Source organism: Sylvia atricapilla, chromosome 6, assembly GCF_009819655.1.
Source record: "Sylvia atricapilla isolate bSylAtr1 chromosome 6, bSylAtr1.pri, whole genome shotgun sequence".
NCBI classification, from domain to species: domain Eukaryota; kingdom Metazoa; phylum Chordata; class Aves; order Passeriformes; family Sylviidae; genus Sylvia; species Sylvia atricapilla.
The window spans coordinates 57,855,181-57,866,434 of record NC_089145.1 but is presented as its reverse complement, the minus strand read 5'-3'; the positions used below and the strand labels follow the sequence as shown (position 1 = coordinate 57,866,434).

The 11,254-nt window shown below is 39.0% G+C and overlaps 1 protein-coding gene across 2 annotated transcripts in view; it reads left to right on the top strand.

Moving 5' to 3' along the window:
• Positions 1–354: 354 nt before the first annotated feature.
• MIA2 (MIA SH3 domain ER export factor 2) overlaps positions 355–11,254 on the top strand; it is a 35,417-nt gene continuing 24,517 nt past the window's right edge. The window contains exons 1-6 of one of the 2 annotated variants that reach the window (XM_066322074.1): positions 355–768; positions 2,253–2,386; positions 3,653–3,739; positions 4,061–5,195; positions 8,231–8,446; positions 8,598–8,698. In XM_066322074.1, coding sequence (XP_066178171.1) covers positions 654–768; positions 2,253–2,386; positions 3,653–3,739; positions 4,061–5,195; positions 8,231–8,446; positions 8,598–8,698 — 1,788 coding nt within the window. In that variant the 5' untranslated portion in view covers positions 355–653. Of the gene's footprint in view, positions 769–2,252; positions 2,387–3,652; positions 3,740–4,060; positions 5,196–8,230; positions 8,447–8,597; positions 8,699–10,861; positions 10,882–11,254 lie in introns of those variants that run through there. The other variant, XM_066322075.1, reaches the window with a different exon arrangement.

The following is an 11,254-nucleotide window of genomic DNA, read 5'->3' as shown; positions in this document are numbered from 1 at the left end:
CCCATGGTGTTCCTTCAAAGTTGTAGTCACATGACTTTGTTCTGTTCAGTTCTCCAGGGCCAAAACAGGACCATCCTATCTCCACAGGGCCTCCTCCTTTGGTCCACTCATCCTTTATTGGTGTCAGCTATGCAGAACTCCATCTGTAAAGATAATGTAGAAGGAATGTTGTGTAGGCTGTAGATAGTAGGCTGTCTTAGCCCTTGCCAGGAATCTTGGTCATCACACTGCACCATTTTAAAATCAGATGAAAGAGGTACATTAAAAATGCATCCATGATCCAGAAATAATCCTAAAACAACTGCTGTTGAATTTCCCCAGGCACAATCTTCTACAAACTCAGTACAGAAGAATCTATCTGATAGAGGCTAAATTTTGATTTGACCAGAACTACTTTCTTTGTATTCAAAACATCAGCCTAGCTATCAGAACATAGTTAATTATTAATGCATGTGTATAATCAGGACACCTGACTCTGCAGATTGTTTGCAGGTTAGCAGACTGTACTTCTGTTCAAGCAGATCAGAGAAGGAAAACAGGATTGAAAGTTTACTTGCAATGTTTTGTTAGGCTAAGAAAAATGTAGACTCTTCTTCCTAACTGCACATTTATGCAGTTACCACAGTTTCAGTGCATTCTGGATTTAATATAAAATGTCAAGGCTCTTCGATCAGAGAATTCTGTTGTTAGTAATTTCATTTTCAGCAAGTGTGTGGAGTACAAAGGTACTTTCAGAATGGAAGAAATGTGGTGATCTGGAATGTGAACGTAAGTAAAAATTGGGTTTTTTTGAAGGGTGTCTGTGGTGTATATGCAGCTATAAGGAATCATAATGTCAAAATTAGCAATGAAACGGACTGAAAATTAATATCCATAGCAAATGTTTGTTGTAAATATACCAAGTTTAAGAGCAATAAGCTTAAACTTTTAAAACAAAAAGAGAAAAAAAAAACAAAACAACTTGCCGGATTGTTGTGTAAGGTTACACAGATCAAAGTTCAGTAAAAATACTTTTGAATAGCTAGTTTTCCTCAGGTGTCCCCAAAACAGGCAGTATAAAAGAGCTTTAAAGTATTTTTACTCATTTTTTCAGGTACAAAATAAACAAAATATAAATAAAATTAAATGGTAGGTTATAAATTGAGAAATAAGACTTTATCATCTGTTTATAGTACATTCATAGCCAATTCTGCAGAACTCTTGGGGCTTTTTCTACTGTAAGCAAACTGGCTTGGGATTTATTTTGTAATCCTCCTTACAAAGCCCTCTGTTAATATTTCCTCTTTACTTATTTTGTCTTCTTTAACATGAAGTAAGTGCTGTAACTAGTTATGTGGTTCTCAAAGAGTAAATAACTCTGCAGGAAGCAGAGCCATTGAATCACAAGTGGGCAAAGAATGTCCTGTTTATTATCCACTGATTACCACTGTGAAAGCTGTCATAACCATAGCTGAAGCTGTTTCTAAGCTGTTTCCATTGGTTTGCTATACTTTAGTGTTGTATTTCCAATCTTCCACCTCCCCTGAAGTGGAAGAGACCTTAGATTTCCTCTGATGATGGATTTCTATTTTCTTGTGGAGCCATACCAACTTCAGTAGGTTCTGGATGTTCAGAGATGTCTATCTTTGTGGAACTGCATGTGAAATGCCCTCCAAACTGACCAAAGCACATCAGCAGTGATATCTTTGGGGAGATGGGTGGAGACAAAAGAAAACTTAAAATAATTCAAACTGAAGTGGAAAATTCCATTTTAGCAACATGTTTAAGGTCTATATTCCTAAAATTTACATCTTTTCATCATAAGATAAATGTGTTCAAAATAGAGGACAAAATCCCTGAAATAACTACTAGATTTAACTTAGAATTTCTAAAATATAAAATTATAAATATGCCTGGGAAATACCTTTTAGCTGTTTAGATCTACTTTAGTAATTGAATTTGCTAATCCTGCATACATCCTTTTAATTTAAGCATTGAAACCTTGGATAACAAGCACTGGAAAATGTCCATATAGGACAAGACCTTTTCCCCTTGATGTCTGCAGTACATAGGAAAGAAAAGAAGACAGGGCTCCTTTTTATGTTAGTTGATTTCCACTTGATAAATGGATTAGCGTTGTAACAAAGCACATACATTAAAATGTTTGCTACTGCAATTCATCAGTACTTGATGTCTATCATATTTCTTCACTAACCTGACTTCAGACAAAATGGATGCTGTATTTGTTTATTTCTTTCCACATATTATTCCAGAGGCAATGAGCCGAGTTCAAGCCACTACTGACTACTTAGGGCCTGACTGCCGGTATCTAAACTTCACAACAGGGGAGGAGATCATCGTGTACTCCAAACTTTCAAGGGAAAATGAAAACTTGTGGACTGGAAGTGTAAGTACTTCAATCCAGAAGACTTTTCCCCATAAATATTTTAGATATGGTAATAGGTGTAACAACTGCAGTCTACTTGCTTCCAAGGATCTTCTCTTTTGGAATATTAACCAGTCATAGATCAATATAGTATTTGGGAGATGGGTCATTGTTACTGTCTTTATACAGAAAGAGAAAACCAAATCTTGGCAAAGATCACTCATAAGGAAACAAAGTCAAGATCAGAATACAAGTTTTCTGTTTCCTTCATCTTATCATTTGGCTGTAATGATTTAATCTGGTTCCCTTGAAAACACTCAGATCTATCAGGTCAGGTTCCTACCTACAGGTCTGTGGGCAAGACACACAGCACTGGGACCTGACTTCACAGTTCAGTGCTTAAGGAAAGTTCCCAGAGAAGTTATCATGCATATTTAATGACTTGGAACAAGTGTCAACGAAGTTAGAACAGTCATTTAAGAAGGAATGAATGCATTGATCCAAATCAAGTTTTACTGCTAGTAAAACTGTGTGGTTCAAAACTACAAGACATCAGTACATTTTTGGGGTGTTGTTTTTTTTAATGTAAATAATCTGTCACATTAAAAGTGAAATTCTGTCTTCCTCTTTTTTTTTAATCCAAGCGTATCTCTGCAGGTACCTCACTATTCCTAGCTTTCCAAGATGTATCCCTCCATTAAAGGCTACCTACAATGGTTTGATGTAAAGACAGCAGTGGTTTCTTGGCCAGAGGGACTTGATTCTTCTGGGCCCTATCATAATTTTATTTTCTGGGGTGTTGCCATCTTCAGTGTAATTTTCTCTTGAACTGCGGCTAGTCTCATATCTGAATTTCATATCCTACTTTTCTTCTAACTTAATATAGGCCATCAGTTATTAAGGCATGACATTTTTCCCATTTGAGACAATGGGAAATTTGCAGCCACTTTTAGCAGGAGCTGGCTGTGACCATCAGCACACACAGCACTAACTTCAGCTGAAGCAGTTTAAAGGCTACTGCTTTGGTACTGGACAAAATCATGTTCATAAAAATAATACAGAATATAACAGTATTGAGTAATATACTTCCCCTTGCTTTCTGAGATGGCAAGGGGAACACCTCTGTGAAGGAAAAATAAACCAGTCTTTTGACAAAACAGAATTAAGGAGATAGGGGGCTGTTCTATAAACTTACTGTTCATCTATACTTTTCCAGAACATATGCAAGTACCTAACATGTATATCACTGAAGTTTAAATGCTCTTAATGGTTTTCTCTCTTTTACAGAAAGGAAAGGATTTTGGATATTTCCCAAGAGATGCTGTGAAGGTTGAGGAAGTTTTAATTGGAGAAGAACTTGAAGTGCTCACTAAGGTTAACCAACTTCACCAGATTTTCCAATGTAGTTTACAACAATTGAAAATCTAATATCCAGTTAGAAATTCAACCGCCGATGGATATTTTATTTCAGATTATTCAAAATGTGTTTTTATAATTGTTCCATTTGCGTGTTTATTGTTCTCTAAAATAATTTCTGTATAATTAAAGATATAGAACCTTTAGGAATAATATAATTAATTACAGTTCTTTGTGTAAAGTTCTAACAGAAGGAACAATGATATATTTTGCTGCACTAGATGGTGATATAGAAAATTACACATTAGAACATTTTAAAAATTAATATTATTCTTTTAGGAAACTGATTTCCTTTGTCTTCATGAAGATAATGAAGACCCCTTTGAAAATGAAGATAATACATTGTATGATCACAACAAAGAAAGTGAATATTCATTGTCTGATGCAGAATCAAAGCTGCAGGAAAATGAACTCTTAAAATATACAAGAGACCCCATACAAAATGAAGAAAGAACTGAATCAGTTTCTGAAAATGACTCAGAGGAATCTCACATTCAGGAGTCTGTAAACAAAAAGCTGGTTAGAGATGATACTGAAGAGCCACAAATGCAAAACAGTCTCCCAGTGGAACCTGTTCAAACTCAGTCTAGTTGGATTTCAGGATGGTTCACCACAGAAAGTGAAAATGATGAAGAGCCCTTAAAAGTTGTTACTGAATCTTCAGAGGCAAATAAAGACCAAGGCAGAAAAATAGAGGTAGGAGCTGAAAATGATTTACAGGAGCCAAATGATAAGGAGGAACAAGAACCCCCTGCATCTGGTTGGTTTCAAGGCGGACTGACAAGCTTTCTGTATTTTGGTGAAGAGGATGAAGATGTTGATTTGGCATCAGAAAAAAATGATCCACAAAACCATGATATCTCTGGTGTGCCTGAGCATTCTAGTACTGAACAGGAAACTACAGTCACCGAGGTATTGCCAGAAGAACAAAAGAGTGAAAGCCAAGAATCTGAATCAAACTGGTTTAACTTGGGTTTAAGTGACGTTCTTAATTTTGGCCATGCTGAGGAAGATACAATTGCTGCAGAGGACCAGAGAAGGAGAGAAACAATGGATCAAGCAAATAAGAATGAGGAAGAGCAGACTTTAGACCAGAAAGAACTACATATGAAAGAATCAAAGGAAACAGTTAATGCAGTGACAGATGAAGATGAGAATTATGTACAAGAAATAACAGATTCAAACAGTAGCAGGCCAAATCCTGGGGAGATACCAGCAAGTGCACATACTCTCAATGACACCAAAAACACCTCAAGTAGCACAGAATCATCTTTTGATACATTAACATGTGACAAAGAGAAGCCAATTGAACCTTACAGTTCAGAAGAAGACTTGGTATCAGAAAGCCAACTGCTGAGAAACACTGAAGCTGAAAAGAAAAATCAGGAGTCAGAAAACAGACATGGCCAATCAGGTTGGTATACAAATATCTATAATAGTTTTATTAATTATAATATGGACAAACATCACAATCAACAGGAATATTAATCAATTGCATCACATTTCTTGTTCTTATGACCCCTCTGAATTGTGACCCCTCAGACATAATAAATACAGGAGAAAAGCCTGAACTATGTGAAGAACAAAGCCACTGCTTCTCTTTTAGTCATTTTGAGACATACTGAAGCAGCCAAAGGGCAAGCACAGCGTTATTGGGATCTACCAGGAACTGCAAATCATCATCTGGGCATCAAGAAGACCTCATGTGACAGAGAACCAAGGCTTAGTCTGGAGACACCTGAGAAAGACAAACTAGTGAAAGATTACGGTGCAGGAAGAAGTTCAGCATCCAAAAGCTATTTCAAAATGGAGAGTAAAAGATGAAATTCAGAAATCAGAGAACAAAAGTGTCTCACATCAAATATTTCATGCAGGATATTTATAATGATGAACATCATCAGGAATCTGAGGAGTCCCAAGAACTGACTCCAGACCAACCTCTCTCTCCTCACCTCTCATTGAATGGCCTCAGTTTAACAGGTACCAAAACTTCCAAAGAAACTGGCCATTTGGAAGAATATGGAGTTTCAGAATGGAAGGTAAAAACTGCTAGCTGAGAAGAATTAAGCTTCCATAAAAAAGAAAGACCTTGGTAAGCCTTGATAAAATACCACAGGGAAAAGAAACTGGAGGCACTTCAAATCAGGAGGTTAAACAGAGAGTATCAGGTAACAGTAATGCAAACACCTCCAAAGAGAATGATCTTTCCTCGTCAGCTGGCAGTGCAAAGTAACAAACAGGGCAGTGGAGAAAAGACTTCAACAAAATCTACCAAATGAGTAGAAGATTGGACAACTCTTGATGGTTTTGCTTATAGCTTGTCAGAGAGAAGCAATAAACTGAACAAATTCCTATAAATGTGCAACATCACCGGGAATGTGGAGGAGAACTAAAATGGGAAGATTCATATTCCCAGCACCAGCTTCTGGTACCAGAGAATGGACAGTCTGAATCTAGATCTCAGAAAGAAATATAAAAATCACCTGTGATATAGTCAAACAGAATATTAATCTGCATCCTCAGATTTAGGCCTATCAATTCAAACCACCATGACAGTGCAAGATACAAATGCATGGAAAATTAATCTGAACTTTGAAAGGCATACTACTTCAAAAGAAATTGATATCAGTCTTCAGCTGAATACATGTCAAAAAACCTATAAAGAAAATTTATTGAGGATAAAAGCAACAGTCATGTGATATGAGTCTGACCAAGTGTAAACTTTTACCCTTTGAGCTCTCTAAAATAGAAGACATTTTTAAAGAAAAAAAAATAGACAGCTAGTGTCTTCTAAACCCATTTAACTAGAAAGCCAGACTTCTATTAAAAAACTGGATTAATTAAATCCTGGCAATCTGGGATTGCTCATAAACCTGGCTGATAGAGCAGATGTTGAAAAAGAAGATGCTGTTGTAATGGAAAGGATGAATAATGCTGAACAAAAAATTACTGTTACTAAAACTAGTTAGGAGAAGAAAAAATTTCTGAAAATAAGAGTCAAAATCCAGAAATAGAAATAATAGCAATTATATTCTAACAAAAAGGATTTCAGTAGTATTTTAACCAGACCATCCAGGTTCTTTGCAAATATATTTAGTAAAACTAACAATTAAGCCTGTCAAAAGAAGTCTAAGCATATATGTTTGATCAAAAAACCCAAATGAAAATAGAAGTGACATTAGGACTAGTACACTTGAACACTGCACAGAAGAATGAGAGGAAATTGAAAAGAATCTGAACAATGTATGATACTATTAAATATAGAGAAGGTGCAGAAAAAAACAAAACCAGGCAAATATTGTATGATAAACAGATTTACCAAACCCATTAATTACATTTCAACAATTTTATTTAAATTAAAAGAAGATGTTAAGTACGTCTTAGAGTATCTCTGATGGAGGCAAACTGCAGCACCAGCAATTTGAAAAGATTCATCATGAAATCAGAGCTTACTCACCTAAAGATAATGCTATATGGAGGGATTTGTGTCTGCACAAAAGGGGCACAATTTGGACACTGAGCAGAAAAAAAAGAATGTTCTTCAAGAGCTGCCAGAGCTGTTGTCTGCTATAACAATTAAGTGTGCTGCCCAAACTGCAGCTAAAGCTCCTAATGTTTCACTAACAGAGATTTAGCAAGAACAAAATATCCTTTGTTGGCAGAAAAAAACTCCACAACACTGTCTCCTTCTGGTGATTTAAAATGAAGAGGGAGTGAGCCTAACTCATACCAGTTAATGACTGTTTCATGATATTTCAAGGATCTGATGAGTTAATATAATGGTAACAGGGTAAGAGAAAATTACTGGTCTCCGACTACTGGACTACTTCTGATGTGTATCTTTGGCCAGTACTGTCTTGAAGCATATGATTAAATTAAATAACTTGTAACTTTTTTTTTTCTTTGTGGGTAAGCACGGTGTGGGGTTTCTTGCAAGCAGGATTTTATTGGCTTCAGGCAATTTACTCCAAGTCACTAAAACTGAAGCAGCCAGGTGCCTTCAGTCATCTCTGCATGAACATGCCTGTGGTTTCTTGCATTTTGCAAGGAAACTTGACACATTCTGGGAATTTGTTAAGCTTTAATTCTATATGGCATTCTTAACTTCTCCCTCTAAAGCTTACCCCACTTGTATTTGGATATAAGAAAGAGACCTACTAATCTACAAACTAACTATCTCAACTAAACATATTTTTTCCTGAACACTGATTTTTACTTACTTTACTAAGCAAGTTTTGCTTAAAGGTCTGTCCTTCAAATTCTGAGACCATTATTTGTATAATGTTTATTAAATCATAAATCTGTAGCACATTTGTTCTGACACTCTCGTGCTGGGCTTTAAGTTGAGGAAAATAAAAATAAAAAAATTGCCTGTAGAGGTTAATATCTTATAGAAATAAGTCGAGTCCTCTAAAAATAACCATCATTTCCCTTCACAATTATGTGCAGGAGTAGGCAGAAGAAAGCTACTAGAAGAAACACCAGAGAAGGAGCATGAAATGTATGTAGCTGTAGACAGTGAACATGACAGTGACCAAGATTCAAAAGCAACAGCCATTGCTTCAGTAAATTCTGAAACAGAAATGGACTTTTCAGGACCTGAGTCTGAAGATGATGTCAATAAGTCTTTCTCTGATGCCATCCAGAACTATGTTCCAAATAATGGTAAGTGCTAAATTTCTTAATTTTAAGGAAAATAAATTTGCAATCTTAAAAAAAAAAAATCAAAACAAATAACAAGGAAACCAGTTGGAATTACATGAAATTGACAATAGTAATGTAAAACCTCTTGTTTTATTCCTTATGATCAAACCAGAAGAAGGCTGGATACATCAGATACTTCTATGCTTGAATGCTCTTGAGATCAGAGAAACAATAAAATCTACGTCATCAGCAGTTATGATTATCATCAAAACGGTAAGAATTCTTTCTGTGATATAACATTGACATTAGTGCAAATTTAAGCCAGCTACAAGTTATGTTCTGCAATGAAACTCCTAAAAAAAAAGAAAGGAAGGGAAAAAAATCCTTTTCAATAAACCCCCTGCAGTTCCCTGCTTCCTGGGTTATCTAATGCCAAATGAGACAGAGCACAAGAAAATGTTAGGTCAGCTGCTCATCATCTGCCTCTTTGCAGTACAGAATGTGATGAATTTAGGGTGTGAGGATTTGGGGGTTTTGTTTTGTGGGTTTTTTTAACAACCAGGAAAGACCTGAACGGTGTTTTTAAATTTTTGATTGGTTTTGGGTTGTTGTTTGTGGGTTTTAATTTTTTTGTTGGTTTGTTTGGGGGCTTTGTGTGGTTTTGGGTTTTTTTGGGGGGTTTTGTTGTTGTTGTTTTGGGTTTTTTTGTTTTTGTTTTTAATGAAACTAATAGCTCCCTCTAGCTCTTAGAAGAGTGCTCATTAAATTTGCTTGGACTTTAAAAACTTGGGTAATGATCAGTAAAATAACCAGACAAGTTCCCTTGTTTTTAAAGACTGCTTTCAAAGCCTTGATTAACAAACCCTCCCCTAGTTCATAATTGCATTAAAGACACTTTTCTAAGCAAATATATAAAATAGAAAATGGGTTACTGTTGCTAGGGGAGGGTGTCTTAAACATCAAAACAGTGCAGAGTGAAGGTGAACCCTAAAGGGCACAACTGCACAAGAAACAACGCTGCCAGAGCACCGTGACAAAAGGTAGATGCTGCTGCACTGTGTCCTCTAAATAATTAAAAGAGTAGTGACAGGTAAAGTGCCATATGGTAAAGTTCACTTCGGTGCTTTGGTTGAACTCTGTTTCGACTGAGTAAACGGAGTTTAAGAACCACATAAATTTATTCCTTGTGAAAAACGAGATTCACTTTTTACGTAGATTTTAAGAAATCGGTTTAATAAAAGATAAGACAATTAGGAGATAAGGAAAAAGCAAAGTACGGCCGGTCGGGTGACTTGGCATTTAGCCAAGTCTACAAATTGCTATTTTATAGGCTTTCTTTATATACCTTTTTTGTTGTATCAGTTTGTTGAATAGTCATATTTTTCTATAGCATTTATAACATTCCTGCTTTCCAGTGAACGTACGTAGAATACGGTTAAATTGTAATTTAGGATGACGAATTTAGGATGACGAAAAGTGAGGGGCTTTGCTCTCACTTACTGAATTCACTGAGAGTTCACTGCTACGGCCAAACTCCTTCTTGTACCGCTTGATACAGCTAAAAAAGCTAAAAAAGACGCTTCCACCTATCCTGGTCCCTCAGGTCCTTTGCGGGCAAGCAAAAAAAAAAAAAAAAAAAAAAAAAAAAAAAAAAAAAAAAAAAAAAGAAAAAAAGAAAACTTAGTGAATGAGACGAAGAGGAGTGGCATTGCATTTTCCCTTACACCGGGCACCAGCGGCCCGGCAGGATCATTTTGGGCACACGCCCTGGGCACAGCTCGGCCCGCCCAGCCCTCAGCCCTCAGCCCTCAGCCCTCAGCCGGCACCCACCCGCGGCCCGGCCCGGGACACCTCCCCGGGACACGCCAGGCCTTATCCCTAAGGGGAGTTTTATTTCCCTGCCGCCCGGGCGCGCATGGAGGCGGCCAGCGCCTCACGGGAGGTGAGTTTCTCTCAGCGAGACTTTAGGGAGAAACAGGAGCAGGTTCCGCGGGGGCCGCGTCCGTGCCGGAGGACGGAGGGGAGCTGCCGGTGGCTCCCGCCGTGCCCAGGGCAGGATGTGCCGGTGGCTCCCGCCGTGCCCAGGGCAGGCTCTGCCGGTGGCTCCCGCCTGCGGTCCCCGTGCCCAGGGCAGGCTCTGGCGGCGGAGGGGCCGCGCTGGGCGGGCGGGGAGAACCGGGCCCCGGCGGCTGCCCACCTGTGCCGAGCGGCCCCCCCCCCCGTTCCCGCGGCAGCAGTGGTTCGTCCCCCGCCCCCCTCAGGGGCAGTGGTACGGGCCGGTTGTCAGGCCGGAAGCGGCCGCCCGCGGGAAGATGGCGGCGGCCGGGCGAGGGGCGCCCACAGCCGGCACCGGCACCGGTATCGGCACCGGTATCGGCTCCGGCACCGGGCTGTGGCCGGGACTGCGGGACAGCGCCCGGCGCTACTGCGGCCTGGCCGGGGAAGGGCTGCGCTGGGTGAGTGACGGGGTGACGCGGGGTTTGGCACAGCCCCCGCCAGGGCCGGGGTCTTGAGCGGCGCTGCTGCGAAAGGGGCTCGGGCAGGGGGAAGATGGAAATTAAGATTTCACAGTATCACGTTCTTAAGCACGGGTCACATGAGGTGAATTTGAGCTGCGTGGAGCGCGCCGTATCTTTGAGCAGATAGATCGGTTTACAAATGAAATGTGAGTGTATGGAAGTGTTTAAAATGTGTTACATCACTGGCGTGTTCAGTGTGTTATTTTAGTGTGAGGTTGGTTGAACAGGTTTTTCTACCAAGCAAGTTTCCTACCAGGTAATCAAGAAGTGCTTACTACTATTGATTCTTCCAGCAGTGAATTGTGAAAGA